Source organism: Pristis pectinata, chromosome 18 (genome assembly GCF_009764475.1).
Source record: "Pristis pectinata isolate sPriPec2 chromosome 18, sPriPec2.1.pri, whole genome shotgun sequence".
NCBI lineage: Eukaryota > Metazoa > Chordata > Chondrichthyes > Rhinopristiformes > Pristidae > Pristis > Pristis pectinata.
The window spans coordinates 22,314,398-22,336,312 of NC_067422.1; the positions used below are offsets into that span (position 1 = coordinate 22,314,398).

At 37.9% G+C, this 21,915-nt stretch overlaps 1 protein-coding gene across 1 annotated transcript in view; it reads right to left on the reverse strand.

The window, feature by feature from the left end:
• The window catches only part of LOC127580118 (alpha-1,6-mannosylglycoprotein 6-beta-N-acetylglucosaminyltransferase B), a 577,216-nt gene extending 562,250 nt beyond the window's left edge, over positions 1-14,966 (reverse strand). Inside the window, exons 1-2 of the mRNA XM_052033330.1 lie at positions 14,473-14,966; positions 11,677-11,804 (exon numbers count right to left, since the gene is read on the reverse strand). Coding sequence (XP_051889290.1) covers positions 11,677-11,804; positions 14,473-14,555 — 211 coding nt within the window. The 5' untranslated portion in view covers positions 14,556-14,966. The remainder of the gene's footprint in view (positions 1-11,676; positions 11,805-14,472) is intronic.
• Between the last annotated feature and the right edge of the window lie 6,949 nt (positions 14,967-21,915).

Consider the following 21,915-nt stretch of genomic DNA (forward strand, 5'->3'; position numbering starts at 1 on the left):
GCATGCAATAATTTCCAGGTTGAATCACACCAATCAGGAAATTAGACCAGACATATCCTGCCTTGAGCTACCCTTGTAACCCTGATGTGTATCCTTCATCGGGGTGCGTGTGATGATACGAGCATTGCAGGGAAGCTTGGACCACATTGTCCTGGGGATGAATGTCATTGGGCACTCAAGGAACAAGTAAGTTTTATTACCTCAGTGTTGACCAGGAAGACCTGCTTTTTAATTTTAAAAAAACTTGCCTTCATCCTTGGCACCTCTCACTTCAATGACAAATATCATCCCACAACCCCAACACATTCCGATCTCCAGCCTGTATGATACTCACATTTGGGACCGTCCCACCTTTGCTGCTATTCCACCCCACCACATCCTTGTCCCAACGCCTGAACAATTTTTCCCCCCCAATCCCTCACATCTTCAGCCAGTGCTGCCTGCTATCACTACCCCCACCACAAAACACATCCCTGCCGTATTGAACCATTTCCTATTCCTTTCCCTATCCCCTCAGCACACAAGAAATGTGCTGGAGTGTCCCCAGTAAGTGTCTGTTAATCTGAGGGTGCCCCACATCTCAGCAGCCACAAGCCCAACTGGGCAGCCATGGGAAAGGAGGACCAGTCTCACAACACAGCTGCAAGTGAACTTCTGTTGCAGTCCTTCATATTCTTAAATTTCCCTATTTCATAGGAGCCCATTCAGCTGTGCTGGCTCTCAGAGCAATCCCATCAATCTCATTCCCCTCATTATTTCCATACAACCTATTCTCTTCACACGCCCATCAACCTCTCCCTCCCATCCCCCCCAACCCCCACCCGATTCCTCAGATGAGTAGAACAAAACCTCACACAAAACTTCAAGGCCGTGTACAGTGCCAGCAAGACATCCTTGCTTCTGGACTTAAATCTCTTTCAATGAAGTCCCACATATAATTTACCTTAATAACTGGTTGCTGTACATGAATGTTTGCCTACAGGCGTAAGTGTACAAGGACACCTGGGTCTTATTACACCTCCTACCTTTCAATCTAACACAATCCAGATAATAATCTGTTTTCAGAATCAAGATATTTGTTTCCAAATTGTGTATATCACACTGCAGCCTCTCTGTATTCTCCTCAGCTTTCATTCCACTTCCCACCCCAACCCCAGTTTGTATCATGTGCAAACTTGAAAATGTCACATTAATTCCCTCATCTAAATCATTTAGATTGTGAATAGTTGAAGCTCAAGCACTGATTCCTGCAGCATCCCACTAGTCACCGCCTCCCACTCATTACAAAATGTATTCATTTCTTTTCTCTAATTCCCCACATCAACCCATGCCAATATAGTACTCCCAATTCCACCTGCATTAATTTTGCATACTAACCTTTTATGTGGGACATTATCAAAAGACTTCTGAAGGTCCAAATGCACCAAGTTCACCGGTTCTCTCTTATCTGTTCTACTAGTTATATCCTCAAAATCTCAAGTAGATTTGTTAAACATGATTTTCCATTCATAAACCCTTGCTGGCTTTGTCCCATCTGTGCAGAACTCAGGAACTTGAAGGATGGAGAAATGTTTCTTTGTTTCATACGTGATGACCCTTAAGATAGGAAAACCTTTAAACTGAGATAACCATCTGTCATTCTAGGTTAATATCGACCATGATAGTGTTCAGTTTCACTCCCTGCCTTTCTTCCATACCATTTGTCCTTGAACAAGGACCATGCTGTCTCCATCAGTACATTTAGGGTTTTCCATGACTGCTAGGTATGACATGGACTGGATGGTTAAAAAGAATAAACCTTAATATTTAATTTGGTGGCATAAAATTTGATCCACACCTTTATTTGATGCTAAAACAGCATCATCATCTTAACCTTGAATAAACATGGAGGACTTCAACTGAGAGATTCACCTATCACAGAGAACAAGATTTCCCTATGAAATGCCCCATTGAATCTCACATTACTGATTTTGGCACAACTTTCCCATTGATCTGTTGCTTGTTCTTATCTTTCTCAGTGTCACATGCCAGGTACAATCTTTGGAGCCAGCTCTTAAAAGGGCTAACACAAAACAAGCAACATTCTTCCAGATGCAAGAAGTGTGACAACAATAAATGAATGTTGCAATAATAGAAGGGTACTACAAGAATGACCTGGATCTGCTAGTGAAGAACAACGCCTGCAAGAGGCATGATTTTTGTGCATGGAAATTCAGACACCTTGGATGTTGAGAAGCAAAAATTTTAGCCATGTCACTAAAGTTCTCAGAAAAGTGAAGGGAAATGCTAATGCCCCATCTGCCTACTCTTGAGGGCTGCAGAAAAGTAGAAGATACCTTCTATCCTTGACTATAGAATTTGAGTGAACTCCGTAATACAGCAAACTGTGAGATGTGGCAAAGATCAGCAGCAGCAGCCTTGAACAATCCGGAGGAAGCGGAGAGTGACTGTGGGCCAGATGTACATGAGAGAAGTAGCCATGTAATGTTGGATTTTAGGTCACAAAAGATCATCGACCTTAGCGGGGACAAAGATTGCAGTTTCAGAGTTGGCTCTTTAAAAAGCACAATTACAGGGGAAAGAGGGTTAGCAAAACCTGGTCATTCTGTGAATAAACAAAAACTTTTTTTTCGACCAATGAGGTTGAAAAGCTCTCTGCAGAAGAATTTTTCATGTTGTATTACTATTGATCTCATTTGTGGATGTTTTAGACAAGAAGAAATGTACCAAACACTGTTAAGACTCTCAGAAGAGTGCACAAGAACCTCTCTCTCGGGTTAACCTGACTTTCAACAGCACAATGTCTGTTTCTATGGAGCTGTGTGAATGAATTTCTAGCCATGCAAGTTTCCGTTGTTTTTATGATTCAGTTTTGTAATAGTTGTGCCCTTTTAACAACAGCCAATCCCATTAGATTACCCTTTACTTACACTGAATTCACTGGCACAAACTGGTGTCTTTTCATTGGGTAAATAAAAAGAGTGAAGGCACTTCAGGTGAAATTGAAGAAATTTATAATGGGGGGACATTATTCTATCAGTCTGATATCTATCTGTGACCTAGCTTCCAAAGAGACAAGGCATCGTGTTAACATGTCCTGCTGACTCCAGAAATACCTCTGTTACTCTCGTGATTAAAAAAAAACATCAGGTTAGGTTAAGAACACAATTTACACTTCTGTTGTAAATGTCCCAAAGCATTTATAGAGAGAAACTAGAATTATTAGTCTTCATTTTCTGGACTCTATAATTCTCAGTAGGGCTTCAAAATGGTGTCTACAGAAAGCACTCACATTTGTACAGCATATCAGATGAGACACCACATGTATAAGAGAGTTAGCACTTGATGGTGTACATCTGTCATGAGTAGATAGAGCCGGCAGATCAGTCAGTAAACAAGATTGATTTGATGCTAGTATTGTCCTTTGCAGCTCCAAGTTCTAGCTGATGTACTCTTAACCTTGTTGAACAAGTAAGAAGGAATCTCCATCAATGCCATTTAACAGACTCATCACTAAGTAGAGATTAATTACCAGTTAATTCTTTTTCTGCCTGCCACCGTGATTCTGTGCTTAGCTTTTACTATAGCTTTTTCAAGTTACAAGTTACGTAAATCCACAGGAAAGATGTTTTGCTGACCAAGCCTTCTTCACAAACCTTCCAGACAAAGATACAATACTCGAATTTCCCCTGAGAAGACAGCATGTCTAGGAGAATGACCAGACAGCTAAATAGGACAAGCTGTGGAAAAGATGGAGGATGTGGTGGAAGGCTTTTAACACAACTGCAACCTCAGAAAATAACATCGAGAGCACTGCAAATAGACACTGAAGTGTTTGAAGCAATGAGCTTCTACACATCTGGCGTAACCCAGGCTGGAACTGGAGAACTGTGTAATTGCTTGAAGCTTGCCGTCCATTGTTGCAGAAGGGTGGTCACCAAGGCAATCTATTCAAAAAGAGCTGACTACATTTCATCATCCTGTCCTAGAGATCCGCAAGCAAAGGCCACACATCCTTTACAGGTTGCCACTGGAGATCAATCCTTTAAGAGGTGCAGACTAGCTTTAAGCAATGCAAGCAAGTTTGAACTGGGCCTGGCTTTGCACGATTTGGCCCCCTGCTGATGCTTCCAGCTAATCAGAGGCACTGGCTGGAGGCTTAAACTATTGAAATGAGCAAGCAGTACACACTGACATGCTGCCTGCATTACAATCATGTTAATCAAGTATCACAATACCCATTGGTAATTTTGGGAACTGTCAAATTTATTCCCATTTAGGTTTTAAGGGTTAAAATGTTGAATATAACTAATACAGTTTAAAAGTAATATAATTTAAGGCAATACAACTAATATTATGTTAAAAGGCAGATTTAGCATTCTGTGATGGCAGTCCTGTGATCACTATTCTTTTATTTTTTTCCGTTAAAGATTGTTACTTCATAAATCTTAGGCAAAACAACAAAGGGAAGTCATGATTTTACTAACTTGTGGTGTTATCCCTATGTCAGAAGCAGTAATTCATTGAATCATATGGTGTGGAAACAGACCCATTCACCCATTGTGTAAATGTTGGCCATCAAGCACTTTCCCATTTCCCAGCATTTAGCCCGTAACTTCCTATACCGTAGCATTTCAAATTCTCATCTAAGTACGTTTCAAATGTGATGAGAGTACCTCCCTCCACCACCCATTCAGGCAGTGAACTCCAGGTTTAAACCATCCTCTGAGTGAAAAAAGTTCTTCCTCAAATTCCCACTAAATCATGTTCCCCTTACCCTAAACTTGTGCTGTAGATTTTGTTCTCTAACAAAATGAGCAGTTGTCTGCATCATTGTAAATGGGTAATCCAAGTGAAACTGTCCTTGTCCTTTTTCAAGATTAAACACACTGGGCAAATTCCATTTGACACACATCTAGCAGAGACTCTTTCATGAAGGGGAGGTGGAGAAGTGGGCCACAACAATTTATAGAATTTTATTAATCAAAATCCATGACAGCAATGTGATATACATGTGTGTAGTTAGTTAGGGGGAATAACCAGTGGGAGCAAAAGCAATGCTGAGGCTAGAGGGCTGCAAATGAATTTCATCTCATCCTTTAATAGAAGAATCAAACTATTGCAGAAGTATTAATATTTCACTTAAAACAGAGAAAAAAACAGCTTTCCCAAAACCAGTCAGCCTCAGCTTTAAGAATGCATTTTCTTTACACTAAATCAATGTAGAAGCCACTCAATGTTTGCTTTTAAAAGACCAGCAGCACACAAAGATGGTGCCGATGGGATTATACAGGGAATTGATTGTGGTACATATTTAAATATATTTACATAAATTTAAGGGTTATAATGAGGCCAACGGGCACTTCCTTGTTTTCAGGCTGCACATATACTGATAGAGACACTCCCTGAGTGTAACATTGTACAGTCAGCGGTTAATGATCCGGAAATTTGAATTATTAATGTAGATTTTCAAAATTTAAGTTTACTCTAGGTCGCCTTTATAGCAAAATAATGAACAAAAATTATGCCATTGCCCCTTTCCTTGTTACCATGGCACTTTTCAGTCTAATGCTTTCCTGATTGCAACAATACTGATATCTGGATCTCCACTGCCCCACATTACATCAGTCTCAGACACCTGGAACTGGAAGATCAAAGGAACAGAATCTAACTTACTCTATGTATTAAAGGTGAATCCTATTCTAGATTTGCTTTTGTGTTGATAATTAGCACAGCAGAGTGCCTGTCAGCTTCTCTATATTCCCTTTGTCCCTTTAGTGCTGCTTTATTACTGCTTTCCAGGCCTGAAGGAAAAAAAAACAGTGTGTGGGAGTAATATAATTGCAAGCAAGAAAAGAATAGACAGAAAATTTAGCGAAAGGGACCAGAAGGAAAACAAATGTGCATATTTGGCCTTGAGAGTCCAGGAGGCTCAGTACTCAAGTCCCATACATATATGATTTAGACTTTAATATAGGGACCATGATACAAATATTTACACATGAAAATACGAGAATTGGCTATGAAGTTAACAATGAATTTCATATCATCGGGTTACAGCAGCATCAAGATATTTCAAAATAAACCTTTAAGCTGCAGGGAGATATAGATGGTCCGGTCAGTTGGGTAAAAAAATTGCAAATAGAATTCAAGCCAGTGAAATGTGAGATAAGGTAACAAGGGAATGCTTAAGAAATGCAAGGATGCCGAGAGGTAAGGAAAAAATAGGGAGTTTGGAGTTTAAGTTCACAGATCCTTAAACCATCAGGACACGTCAATAAGGTGATTAAACGGCACAAGGGATGTTTTCCTTCATTAGCTCAGGAATAAAATATAAAGAGATTATGCTAGAACACGAGTACTCCTGGTCACCATTTTATATGAAAGATATGACTGCACTCGAAGTATACAGAGAAGATTTACAGGATGGTGTCAGGACTGGAGAATTTTAGCTTTGGAAAAAGATTAGGTAAGTTGTTGTTTTATTTGAAAAGGCAGAGAGAAGATATATAAAATTACGAGGAGTCTAAACAGAGCAAATGGGAAGAACTATATTTTTTGAGCATCGTGTTCAAAAACCATGGAACACAGAGTTAAAGTGAACAGGAGCAGAATTAGAGTGGAGCTGAGAAAAGTTTTTCTCATCCAAAGGGTAATAGGAGTTTGGAATTCACTGCCTGAAAGGTGATAGAGACAGAAACCCTCAACACATTTAAAATGTGATTGAAAAATCATGATCTGTAGGGCTACCATGTCTAGAAGTAGGTGATGGGATCAGGCTGGGTAGCTTTTTTGAAACTAGCATGGACACAATGGACCAAATGGCTTCTACTGAATAATAACCTTTCTATAATTCTGTGAAGTGTATACAGCATGGCGAATTGTAAATTATGTGTATAATCAGAAATTAGACATCTCTTCCATTTGCAACCAGGTTAAAGTCAACAGTTATAAACAACAGTCCTCCAATTAAATAGCCTAGTCAAGAGAAAGCAAAGAAATTTGAAAGGTCATTTCTGTGGTGTGAAAAGAAAAAGAAAGATTTAGAAAAGATTGGTTCTCAAAGAAAGAGGAAGACTAAAAGCCAGAAATAATGAGACTGCACAAGGATATAGAAAAATCAGACAGTACTGGTGTTTACGAGAAGTTGAAATATTAGTAATAGGAAATATAAAGGGAAGAGTAAACATGTCCAAAACAAAAATTAAGAAATTAATGAACAGACATCGTCAATGCATTATCGAAGTGACAGGCAGAAAATTAAATAAATTGTAATGAAAATATGGTTTAACTATTGGTGCTGCCTTGTTTTTACAAATTAATCAGAAATAAAGCATTACATCTGAGGTCTGTTTCATTAAATCAATTGGTAGAGATAAATAAATGTGATACACTTGAGAGGCATACTTTAAAGAGGCCATTACACCTATTATTGTTTAAGAAAGAGTTGGCCTAGGGTTGACTGAACTACTTATTTCAATACCTCCCAAAACCAATCCCATCTATTTAACTGTTTCTCAGCTCAGTTATTGACCTGATGCTCTGAAAGTGGTACAACATCAATCAGCCTGGGTGACTGCAAGCAGCACTCAGAAAAGGTCCATCCTAGCATTATATTCTAATTTGGCCATTACATCCTCCACTTTTGCGTCACTCTAGAACTAAGAACTCATGAAAGCAGAAGGAGGTATCCAAAAATTATATTATAAAATTTTGAAGAAGGTACAGGACTGCTGGGATATAGCTAATTTCTGTGAGACCAGTAGAATCTGCCATAGGAGGAGCAGACCATGCCCGAGGGAGAAATTGTTTAGGTAGCTTGGGTGCACTCTTTTTACTGTTTACATTGGAATTCTGCATACTCTCAGTGAATGGATGAGGTTCTCAATGCCATCCCAAATGGTCAAAGGGATAGTTGACATTTCAAGTCTTGACCCTGCATCATGACATTTAATGTCCCTTCGCCACCACAGATGCTGCTCGATCCACCGAGTTCCTCCAGCAGTTTGTTTTTTGCTCAGTAAAACTATACTGTTGCACAAATGCCCCAAATCAGAAATTCTTTTAAAATACTTTCCCAACCGAACCAAGAGGCTTATTATAATTATTTAAAGTGCTTAGTGCACTTCATTGTAATTGCCTTCTGAATGTCAGTAATTATAATAAAAATACACCATGCACTTTAACTAACTAAGATGCGTTTCTGTGAATAACACTAGAGAAGACTCTTCTTGAATCATGCCGTTTGACCATAGAAACATCTTTCAGCAATGTTTGAGACTCTGATTTAGGATTTTAAAGGGTTTAAAGCATTTACTGTATTCTATTTGGCCTTCATTGGTCAGGGTATTGAGTTCAAGAGCTGCGAGGTAATGTTGCAGCTCTATAGAACTCTGGTTAGACCACACTTGGAGTATTGTGTTCAGTTCTGATCACCTCAGTATAGGAAGGATGTGGAAGCTTTAGAGAGGATGCAGAGGAGATTTACCAGAATGCTGCCTGGATTGGAGAGCATGTCTTATGAGGATAGGTTGAATGAGCTAGGGTTTTTTCCTTTGGAGAGGAGGAGGATGAGAGGTGACTTGATAGAGATGTACAAGATGATAAGAGGCATAGATCAAGTGGACAGTCAGAGACTTTTTCCCAGGGCAACAATGAATAACACGAGGGGACATAATTTTAAGGTGACTGGAGGAAGATACAAGGGGGGTGTCAGGGGTAAGTTTTTTTTTACACAGATAGTGGTGGGTGCATGGAACACACTGCCGGCAGAGGTTGTGGGGGCAGATACATTAGGGACATTTAAGAGACTCCTAGATAGACACACGAATGATAGAGAAATAGGGGGCTATGTGGGAGGGAAGGGTTAGATAGATCTTAGAGCAGGATAAAATGTCAGCACAACATTGTGGGCCGAAGGGACTATACTGTGCTGTAATGTTCTATGTTTTAAATAAAAGTATATACTTTGAACCATGGTAGTTACACTAAACATTTGCTTATAAAAACTGTTAAGCCATAGCTGGAGTAGAATAGTCAATTCTGGGTACCAAACCTTATGAAGAATATCAAGCCTTGGAAGTATTTATTACAGTAGTATCAGAGATGAAGGAGTCAGTTAGAGGGAGAGATTGGAGAAGTTGGGATTGATATCATTATTGCAGAGAGAGTTGGGAGATTTGATGCAAATGCAGATACAATGGCCTGAGCTATATCATGATAAATAACCAACCACATTCAGCTTATAGTTCTTGTTTTGGAATGAAAGGATAAGGAAATACTCGATGGCCTCCTCTTATATTGCTTTGAAATAAACTGCAGGAATGCAAAAGCATAAAGAAACAACAGGAATAGGAATAAAAATGAAATGTCTGTAAACGAACAGAAATGGGAGAGTTGGCAGGATTTTGCATCGAGTGAGAAACCCAGTTTCAAAGTCATCAGGTAGGTGATATTGTGGAGAATAGCAGCAAAATACCATGGCTTAGGATTTCCTCAGCACCAGCACAGATCTGTTAAACCTTCACAGCATGCCTGACCAACAACCATTTTGGCCACGGAGCTGCAATTTAGAAATGCAATAGCACAAGGAGTTCAAGATTTTGGACATTACTGAATCAGTTTTATAAGGCTTTACAGTCATTCTCTGTGTCACTGCAGAGTTGGAAATGATATCAGTTATGTCTAGTGCCAAGGTTGGGTTCACATGGGAGGGAAGGGCAGGGCATGATTTATGAAGCAGAAAGTCTTAAGAGTGGTGGGGAATGTCAAGGATCAGAAGGGAAGGTTGGGCCAAGTGTTACTTTTTGCCACTGGTTGGGAAGTGTGGTGGCCTGCAGCCACCATTCAGGGGTGGGGTTTGATGAGAAGAAGAGCTGCAATCACCTATTGTTACAGAAGGGTAATTGTTGCTAGAGAGGTCAGGAAAGATCAGGCAAAGGTAGTGAGCTGGTGGGATGGAGGACATGGATGGGGGGAGTAAAGTTAATAATTTAAAGCACCCTATTTGAGTTGGGTTCCCTGTGGTTGGGACTTGCTCGAGAAGGTTTCCTTTAAATTGAAAAGGAACTGCAGAGGCCTGATTTTGCACAAAAAGGCCATTCCAATATGAATAAAAATCCCATAATACACCTCCAGGCAAGCACTGCAAATTGATGAGTGCAACTGTGCATATCTGGAATCCTCTGTTCACAATACAGATGTATGGCAGAAACATAAATGAAAACTTGCAATCTTTGCAATTCACACTATAAGTCACAAATTTCCACTATTATCATTTACGTTTTTTTTCATGGAAATTGAATTGCATAACACTTAAAAAATGGCTGTACACAATCTAATTTCTAGCTACTTTTGGCTCATTGTAGCGAATTTAATCAAAGTGCAATTGATAGCTATATTTTTTATGACTGACAGGCAAAGGAAGGATACAGTGGAACAGAAAATGTATGCTGAAAATGAAAAATGCAATGGAACCTAAGAGGTATGGTTATTGGAAGTGCATGACAATAACAATACAGATTGGTATGTTTCCTCATATTTTTCTGGAAAAAAAATATTGCTGCTTTTACATTCTTGAGTTAGAAAATTCATATAAATTTCCCATTGGAGGTTGTGTATTAATTTTGATATTTCAGCATTTGATTACATGAAATAAATAACCCAGCTCTTGTTGGCCCTAGTGCAATTTTAGAATTGCTTACTTCCCTGTATTATGAGGTATTATAACTTTATAACTGGGTGAGATCAAAGCTCAACTTGCTTGCAACTATTATTTGAATCCATAGGTCAATTTAGTGTAGGGTAAATTTCTTGATGAGATTTGTTTTTCGAACTAATGTTGAGGTGTCTTTTTGCATGTTTTTTTTCTGTCACTGAGGATTCAAACTATGAATGTAAAACAAAATACACATTTCATGTCATAGCAAAATTTGTCAAAATTGGAAAAGTCCAAAGCAGATGACATAGGTACACATAAAATGGAAGTCAGCTTGATTTTTCAAACACTATAATGAAAGGCATCCGTCAAAACTATACATAATTTATTATGATGTCAGAATGCATTGCATCAATATTGATAGAGACCACCAGCTAACATCTACAAAGTTATTATGAAACATTGAGAGATAACACTTTCTCAAAAGTATTTGACATTTGAAAAGGTTTGCATTGATAATTTGCGCAGTTGAGAAACCTATATGAATCTCAAGGCAGAGTTGCAGGACAACACCAGGTCAAAAGATCAACTTGCTATGGTAAGAATCAAATGAATATTATGTATGCTTTGATATCATAGATATTATGGATTGGTCAAATAGCAGTACTGAAATTATTTCCACTGCTTAAGGGACTTGACCAGTATTCTGCAAAAAAAAATACATGGGATTGTGTACCTTCTACCAGTCCTTAAGGTAATTAATTAGTAAGTTATTCAATTACTTTCACGTTGAAGCAGAGTGGATTGGGTGCACATCAATGCAAAGTAGCATTGCAACTCAATACAGTTCAACGTATGAAGATGTGATATGTGAGACACTGGAATAAACAATTCCATTACAATTGGACATAAAAAGTCAATGTCAGATACTAAAACAATGTGTTGACACTGGCCTTATATAGAATATCACACGTCAATAGATTAATCTGTATTTACATGTAATGTAAATGTGGTTTTACCTTCTGGTTTGATGCCTAATTGCCTGATGCCAAAGGGCGAGTCTCCCAATCTCTTGCCTGAAAATTGTCCACCAAGTGAGGTCATTATAAAACAGAGGGTGAAAAATCCAATCCCAGCCACAAATAACCTAGAAGAAAACAAAAAGTGCCTTAAGTTAAATACAAGTTCACGGTTTAAGATTCTATTATCTGCAATTACTAGAAATGCAATGTTGTGTTTGCTGCATGACTGGTTTTATGTCACAAAATGGTTCACAATTTTGTTTAATTAATCTATGCACTCTGATAATTTGTTTAAATGTTATTTGCTCTATTCCAATAGTAGGATGGTAAGCAGTTGAAGTTGGTCTAAAGATAAGTGATAAGCCATTTAGGACAGGGATGAGAATTTCTGTCCTGCATTTCCTCATGAAGAGGGGAGTGAATCTTTGGAATTCTCTATTCAGAGGGCTGTGGAAACTCAGCCGCTCAGTAGAGTCGAGAATGAGATCAGTAGGTTTAGATATTAAGATATAAAGATATTAAGAGAATTAAGGACTTATGCAAGGAAGTGGCACTGAGGTAAAAAAAATCTGCCATAATCACACTGAATGGCAGAGCAGACACAATGGGCCAAATGGCTTACTCCTGTTTCTAATTATACTAGTCATAGAGTAATACGTTACAGAAACAGGCCCTTCAGCCCAACTCGTCCTTGCCGACCAAGGCGTCTGCCTCAGCTTGTCCCATTTATCTCTAAACATTTCCGATGCATATACTTATCCAACTGTCTTTTAAACATCGTTATTGTACCTGCCTCAACTACTTTCTCTGGCACCACTCTCTGTATGAAGAAGTTGCCTCTCAGGTCCCTTTTGAATCTTTCCCCTCTCAATTTCCCCTTAAATCTATGCCTTCTAGTTTTTGGTTCCCTTTCCTTGAAAAAAAGACTGCATGTATTCACCCTATCTATGCCCCTCATGATTTTATACACCTCTCAGTCACCTGCACTCCAAGGGATAAAGTCCTAGCCTGCCCAACCTCTCCCTATAACAGTCCCTCAAGTCCTGGCATCTTCTTTGCACCCTTTCAAGCTTATTCTTATGTTAAGTGAGATTGTTTCACACCATTTTCTTCATGCATTGGGAAGAACAACATATATCGAATTTCTGCTGACTCCACAGATGTACTGAATCTGAAAGATTTATCCAACATATTAGGGTTCACAACTGTTAATTGTACTAAGCTTTAAAAGATCACGCATTTTTTATGTCCTGGTTGAGGCATGAAGGGACAATGCCACCTTTGTTCAATCAGTCAGTCCTTAAGTTTAGTATCATTCCAGCCTAACCCTTCATTTTATTGTTCTCAGGCATGAGAGGAAGTGGGTGAATAATTTAAAACATGAGACACGTTGTGTGGAAGCACATCCTCAAATGACTTACTCTGAGATATACCAGAGTTATCCTTGGGTAGGCATAGTAACAACTATAACAGTGATCCTATTACCTTTGTCAAAGTACCACATGTTGGCAATGAAATAAGATCATGTTCAGGTCTTAAAGAACATGTAGGTATTGAGAACCTAAAACTGTGGCCCAGAAACAAATAGAACAGCACATTCTCATTCTTCTATTCATCTTCTTAAGAATACTTTACCCCAAAGCAATGAACTCTCTCAGTTACAATTCACAATTTCTCGTACTATCAGCATGTCAAGCCAAATTACTCTGCACATTTCTAAATAATGAAATAGCATACAAAATAAAATCTATCTGAATATCATTAAACACTTTATATTAAATCTTACCATAAAAATATTACTACAAAAATGTCCATTAAAAATCACTCCATTGCATATTCTTTTTAACACTTTCCCCAGTCTTAAAGGAATGAATGCTGCTTGCAGGGAGCAGTCTAATACTTTGCATAGTTAACCAATTTAAGGAATAATTCTGGCTTATTGCCACTAATAACTGAAATAAATAATAATTTAAATAAATCAATATTTTATTACATATCCATTTTTAAAATTCGGAATGACATAAAGTACAAACTCATCCTCGGTCACTTGTACTAAGTATGTATACACAGTAGCAAAGTGCAATGTCCACTGCTGCCACACTCACAGTTGTGTACATTTAGTACAAGTGGCCAAGTACAACCTGCAGCATTTCAGACATGGACATTTTATACCTTTGTGTTGATTTTTTTTGAGACAGTACAAATAAACATCAGGACAAAATTGTGACTCCTCTCCACATCATACCAGATATACTGTATGTTTAACAACATCATTCTTAAAAAAAAAGCCCTAAAAAAAGCAGACCAATCACTATAGATTATGTTGGTGAAAGACAAACAATACCCCATAGTGAAAAGGTGAATGATCCAAATCTGACTATCCAACTCTCTTGCTTCTCCCTACTCTCCAGTCATGACTCCACAGCTCATCCTTCATACTTTAAACATAACTTTCTATGAGAGAAAAACATAAGGGAAAAAAAATCATCTCTTGTGACTCTCTTTCCTAGTCTAAAATCTCATTTCAACATTCAGTGGAAAGCATATCCAGTTCAAGATAATCTCAGAGCACAACTGAAGAAAACCTTACAGGCTCTGCTATCATCAAGCTGTTTTTTTCAAAATGAAAAACATAAAGCAAGATATAGTGCCATACAGATTAGCAGCAGGTGCAATGAGAATAAAGTGCAAGTTTTACTTTACACACGAGTTCTATATGGGTCCAATCAGTCATCTGTAAACAATGCAAAATAATTTATAAATATAATTTTTCAATTAAAATGAGAAACTTACCTAAAAGGCCTTAAGGTTACAAGGAACCTTCGCACCATTATTTTACCATCCGAGTTTGTAGAATTTTTTGAAAGCAAGTACATCTTTATCTGAGAAAAATAATTATCCTCTAATATAAACTAGTCCAGTTTAAAATGAGTTAGTTTTTAAATATTAGACTTTGATCATAGTACATATCTAGAAGATTTCAGGAAATCATTCAAGTCAAAGCATATAAAATCCATCCACAACTTTTGACTCGCTGGATTTAAAACCAATGTGCCAGGATTTCCATCTGCACTGTGAGTCTTTGTTCAAGCTGAAGTGATGCTGCTCCTAGCTTTATGGTGACTTTTTCAGGAACTAGTGATGAATACAAGATACTGAAGATACCCCAAAATTATCAGCTAAAGATGAGTCAAGGAGACTGCAGGTAAAACGCACCTTAGTTGCTTGAAGGTTGTCTCCTCTCATGATCAGAGCTTGCTGTTATTCAGAGCCATATGACTATTCCATTGACACACTTAGGCAGGGCATCCTCAGAGTCCCCGAGGTGAGAATCATTTTACTCAACCGCCAGACCTAATACAAGCAGCTACCAACAACCTCGGCTTCAACCTTTTGGACAGATGATTAGGGTAGGGGATAAGATGCTGACTGACAGATCATAATCCAACCAGGATAGCTAGAATGCATTAGCCTCTCTATCATAGCCGCTTTATTTCTTTCACAAACCATGAATTGCTACATTATCTTGATGCAAAAGTAGTATTATAGCAACACCTAGTGTTCTGAAGATGCTCTCCTGGTGCACTAATTCACTTTGTATGTTAACTCAATATGTCCTTATCTATATTGGCAACGTGCATTTTTTATGATATCAACTCTGCAAAAATTCTGAAATTTGCAAGAAATTGATGCCATAAATGTTGATTGCTAAAATGTTTAAAAAGTATAATCTGAAAACATTCATACATACTTTAGGCAAAATAGTATTATTTAATCTTTAAACAATAAAAATCTTTTACTATAGTCATAAAATTATTTTTTAAAGGATTAATCTTTGAATTCTCTTCAGATTTTATTACTTTAAGTTATGGTTTGTGTTCACCCTCATGATATTTCAATTACATTTTTACTTAAAATTGAGTATTTAAAATGATGCTTCAAATAACTGGTCTCTGTCCTGAGACAATTTTGTTTTGACTAAAATAACAGATACAATTTCCAGCCTTTTATATTTGTTACCATATTCTCAGCTGCTAAGGATGCTGAAAGATTGCAGGCAGTAGTAACATTTGATCACTGAACTTCTAAGCTTGTATTAAGCTATCCATGAATGAGAAGCAATACCTTATCTTAACCCTGATCCATGTAAACAAGAGCATTCGTGTTTTCGCCTTTCTAATTTTGAAGGTACATTTAATGGGAAAATAAATTACAAGTCTGCTTTTTCATTTTACCTTGCTTAGGCAAAGCTCTTATCAAGGCTGAAGAGTAAGTATTAAAGCTTCAGATTTTTTGAGGTTACCAGTGTCAGCTTGCTTGTGCCATGGATGTGTTCATATGCACAAGAGGGAGAGCTGGCATTGTTGAATTCAGCAGGGGACTGTTCTTTCACTTCATTTAAATAGGTCTCCAGAAATGGAAAATATATGCGCTTAAATTCAGTCATCTATCCATTCTTAAATTATGGCTGGTATTCCTTAATTAGGGAGAGAATTTTTAGTTTTGCAAACTCTCTGTTTTGTGACGGCATGGCTGCTGGAAGCAATATGTAGAAACTACCCCTTTTTCTGATTGGGATTTCTGCTGTGAGGGTGCTTTAGAAGTGGAAGGCCACAGGTATAAACTGAATGGAAGGAAGAGACAAAGAATATAAAAGCAAGTGTGTCCTATCTGGGAGCAAATTAGAAAATGCTATTCAAGATAAATGTCCTTTACTAGCTTGCTTGTTCTTTGCCTATGTGAGACATGACCTGAATGGAAATGTTTCTCTCTCTTGTCTTCAGAGAGAGAAAACATGCAGAAACCATTGAATCATTTTTGCTGCATTCTTGCATACAAATTCACACATGATACATACTTGCAGTAGGAGATAGAAAATCTAGTCTTTTCTTGTATAGAAATGTACAGGCAGAAACATCACACTCACGTATGCAAAGTTTTTTTTCCCAGAATGAAGGTGGCCATGCTCATTGGGAGTATTTGGTTGCCAATTCTTCTGGATTGTGCTGGAGTTTCCCAGAATAAAACATGTTTCATCAGTCATTGCTAGTAACCAAGAGTCACACTAATGCTCTCCCCAGTAGCTGGCCACAACCTGCAGCTCAATAATGTTCCAACAGAACTGCTTTCCGAGAATCCTTTGGGGAGGAGTGGTAGTGCAGGGGAGGAGACAGAGAAGTAAATGCTGCATGCACAGCTATTTGTTTTCAGTATCACTACTAGTTATCAGTGTAATTTTAGTGAGTTACTCTTCATTAGTAGAGAAATCTAATTTCCTCACTGAAAACATTCCTCATACCTTCATTTTCTTCTCTTAAATTTTCTTTCTTTGCTCATTCAATGTTATCCTCAGATCTTCTTGCACAATGACATGGAAACACAAGCAAAACTCATCTCACTCTATGTTACATTTGAAGCTGTGCCCCATGATCAGACATTATGTGTTTAGGCCTCAAATAATATGGCCAACTAATGCTGCCAATCCTAAGCCTTTATAAAGCAGTGGACATAATACAATGGAGTCATGTTAATTTTTCTCTTTAGTTATATATACTTTTTAGGTACATGAAGCAAATAGCACAGAAACTAGCTTTTCAGGTATTTGGACTCCACCGAATTTTCCTTCAGTAAAGAGTTATTTCTTAATTGATTTTGTAATTCAGTCCCTTTCTTTTAAAAGGGCGAAAGACAAGTAATGCTAAACCCAGCAAAACTGACTCTTTTGTATTATTTCCTGGTTTTCAAGCAATTGTCATGTCAATTCTGTTACAAACAGTGGATAAAATTTACCCCCTACACACCCCCCAACCAAATGTTTCATTTGAAAATTTAACAATCGGATTAAAAATCATTCCAGCTAGATCTTATGAGGCCACTCGAAATCAATTAAAAAGCTGCTATCATATGCTACTTTAAAAAAATTACACACATATTTAATTTTACAGGATCTCACAGGCCATCCATCCCTCAATATATTGCTTCCTGGGGAGGAAAATAAACAAGCTGTTCACTCCCTATATCTACAACAAATGGTGGTGTTCTGGTTTATCAAAGTTTTTTCTCTCTCTTCCTTGTGAAAAAAAAACTTTCAGGTTCTATTTTCTGCTTCGCTCTGACAATCATGATGCTTGACATACATTGCAGAATCAGTACAATTGTGATTATTTTAAGATGTTGTACAGACTCAGTGTGAAATAGTTAATTGTGAAGGTTTTGTCCTGATACTCAAGTTTGTAAACAATTAATTTAATTCCGAAACTGCATAATGAAGTTGTCCATCACATTGTATTGGAAAAAAAGAGAAAATATACAATACACTGAACAACAATTCCTGATACATTATCTATATATTTCAGAATTTCTCCTTAATTTCCAATTGTTTTTTAAAAGAGGGTCTTGTGCTTGCCCAATAAAAATGTGATGCACAAGTAAGTCTCCAAAACTGACACATCAACACCAATATGAGAGTAGTGAATAGTGCTCTAAAATCAATGCAACTTCTATAGCTGTCACAATTACCAAATATAACCCCCTACAGAGTGAGATTATGGTTCATTTTGTTTAAATGTTAAAATACCAACAGTCATGGTTGAGCCTGACCTTTCACTGTACGAAGATAGCATCTATTCACCAAGATTTAGGCTTGTCAATGACATTTTAAGAGTCCAGATGCTGAGGATCAGAGGTGCAAAACCTAGACTGCAACATCATTATTTAACAAAAACCTGGTCAAAGATCCAATCATTAAACTTTTTAGTTGGAAGTGGAAGACATGTCTAATTGTTGAATAAATGGGGCATTATGAAATTTCTGAACTGCATATACAGTGAGGCACAATCAGTGAGCCAGATCACAAACTCCAGTTTTGAAACTTGCACATTTACGAAGGGAATAAAGCAAATCCACTGAGTTGGCCCAAATGTTACCAGCTGGCTAACAGCACCCAACATACAACTTTGACATACACTATTTCTGCTTTAGCTTGGCCAAGCCATAGAGAATTAAAAACTTGTTCCTATTAGATGTTATTTTGCAGCTGGTAGCTGAAAATAGCTGTAACCTATTACATGAAGCAACAAGGGTGTTGATAGTACAGGAATTCAGAACTAATCAAATGTCCTTTGTGATCCAATAAATTCAGCTCATCTATTGCTATAACCCTTATCCATGTGTTAAATGACAAACTGAAACTAAATTCAGCCCTTACATCTAAAGCACAGCAGCCCAATTTCAAACTATGGGCTTTATGCCGAATTTTTTTTTTTCACTTAGTTTATGGGTTTTTGAACACTAGTGCTTAATTAAGTAAGTACTTGTAAATAGTGAAATATACCTTACTTTTTAGTTATTTTATTATATGTAGGCCTCTGTATTAGTAAATTATCTTTTTCCTATGCTTTATTAAACAAAATGGAAACACAAAATAATTGAACTGCAGACAACCTGTAGCATTACTGGTTTAGTTTCTTTCCTGACATTTCTCTTCCCTCCTGTTCTGGCTTGCTTTCTTCAGTACCATTTACCTCTTGCTGATCATTTTGATGTGCTCTCTTCAGGCCCAGGAATATCTTCAGCAAATGTGCTCTCTTTAGGCCCAGGAAAAGACTTACTTTGATTCGATGCATGAGGACAGAACAAATGCATTATTTTCACATATTTATTTTTATAGGTCTCTAGATTTTTCTTTGATTTTCTCGCCTCACCCTTTGTTTTGTTTGGCTTTCAACTTTTGGGTAGTGTATTGTCTGGATATGGGACAGCCTGTTGAGGGTTATCCAGGTAAGGTTGATCCAATTTTTCCCATTATCAGAACAGTAATTAAGTTACCGAACAGAAATCACAGATGAAGTCCCTTTGAAATTCGAGACTTCATGTGATTTAGCAATGTTAAATGAATCACAAGAAATTGACTAAAAATAAGAAGTGGATAGCGTGCTTATTATCTTAGCATTGATTACATTTGCTATTTCATTTAATTTTTGCTTGAAGACCAGCCCCACCAGTCCTCAATTGCACTCGCCCTTCAGGCATTTGCCAGAACTGCCAGATGGCCAATGCAGGCCAATCTAGGTCTGCATGTCTTAATTACCTCCACACTTTGTTATTCCGGTGCTTTCCTGGCCAATCTCCCACATTCCACCTTTTGTAAGCTCATTAAAAACATTGCTGCCCAGATCCTAGCTTGCACCATCACCTTTATCCATCACATCTGTGTTGCTGTTCTATACTGTATTACTGTATTTGTTTCCAGTTCAGCAAAGCCTCAATTTTAAAGTTATTAATCTTGTATTCAATTCCCTTCATAATTTCACCCCTTTTCACCTTCTCCAACCCTACAGCTGCTCACACCTCCTTGGAGTTTCTCCATTTCAAGCTCCAGCTCATCCCTGGTTCTAATAGCTTCATCTTGGGCAGGAGTGCCTTCAGCTGCTGAGGTCCAAAGTTCTCGACATTAATGCCTCTCTACTTCTCTGTCTTCCTTTAAGACTCTCTTTAATACTTACCTCTTTAACCAAACTTTTAGTCACTAGTCTTAATATCTTTATATGTGGTGCTTGGTGTCAAATGATGGCTGATAATGCTCCCAGAAAGAAACTTCATCAAGTTTTACTATAAGATTTTATAAATGCAATTTGTTGTTAGCAAAACAAAGTTTTACATTCTATTCTACTGAGAAACTTGTTTTAACCGCTGTCTGTAAGGAGTTTGTACATTCTCCCCGTGACTACGTGGATTTCCTCTGGGTGCTCCGGTTTCCTCCCACATTCCAAAGACATTCAGGTTGGGAAGTTGTGGGCATGCTATGTTGGCGCCAGAAGCGTGGCGACAATTGCCGGCTACCCCCAGAACACTCTACACAAAAGATGCATTTCACTGTGTGTTTCGATGTACATGTGACTAATAAAGATATCTTATCTAAATGGAAAACAAAACTTTATAAATGTATTTCTTAACATTCCTGAAAATACTTTCTTCTAGTGTCACAGAGTTATACAGCACGGAAACAGTCCCTTCAGTCCAACTCGTCCATGCTGACCAAGATGTCTATTGGAGCTAGTCCCATTTGCCAGTATTTGGCCCATATTCCTCTAGGCCTTTTCTATCCACGTACCTATCCAAATGTCTTTTAAACATTGTAATTGTAGCTGCCTCTACAGCTTCCTCTGGAAGCTTGTTCCAGATACCCACCACACTTTGTGTGAAAAAAGTTGTCCCTCAGGTCCCTTTTAAACTTTTCCCCTCTCACCTTAAATCTTTGACCTCTAGTTTTAAACTCCTCTACCCTGAGAAAAAGACTGTGACCATCTACCTTATTTATTCCCTTTATGATTTAATAAACCTCTACAAAGTCACCCCTCAGCCTCCTATGCTCCAGGGAAAAAAAGTCCCAGCCTATTGACCCTCTCCTTATAACTCAACTCCCCCAGTTCCCCCCAGGCATGATCATGCTTAATCTAATATTTGGCTTCATCTCTACTTCCTCCCCAATACCCATAATCTTCAATTCTACTGTAGTCCAAAAATATGTACATCTCAGCCTTGAATATACTTAACAACTGCACCCACAGATCTCCAGGATGGACAATTCCAAACATTCACAACACCCAGAAAGAAATGCATCCTCATCTCAGGCTTAAATAGTCAACACCTTAACCTAAAAAAGGCCTTAAGTTCCAGACTCCCCCCACCAGAGGAAATATCATCATAGCATCTACTCAGTCAGAATTCTTGTATATTTCATGAGATCACATCATATTCTTTTCAACTCTGGTGTGTTTCAGCCATCTTTTTAATCTTTCTTCACAACAACTGTCTTCCTCCAATATGACTATATTCTTCCTTAAAAAAATGAAAGCAAAACTCCACACAGTACACCAGATGTGGTCTCACCAAAACCCTGTTCAGTAGTGGCCAGATTTCCTCATCTTGTACTCACTTCAATTTCTTAATTACTTGCTATACCTGTGTGCCAACTTCATGTGTTTCTTATATGAGGATACTCAGATCCAACTGGACACCAACACGTCTCACACAATTAAAATAATACTATGATTTTCTATTCTTCTTCCCAAAGTGGATAACCTCTTATTTCCCCTCATTCTACTCCATCTGTCATTATTTTGGCCATTGTTATCCCTTTTATAGACACTCTGTGCCCTCCTCACAACTTACTTACCAACCTATCTTTGTAGCATGAGCAAACATGGACACATTACACTCGCTCTCTTTAGGTAA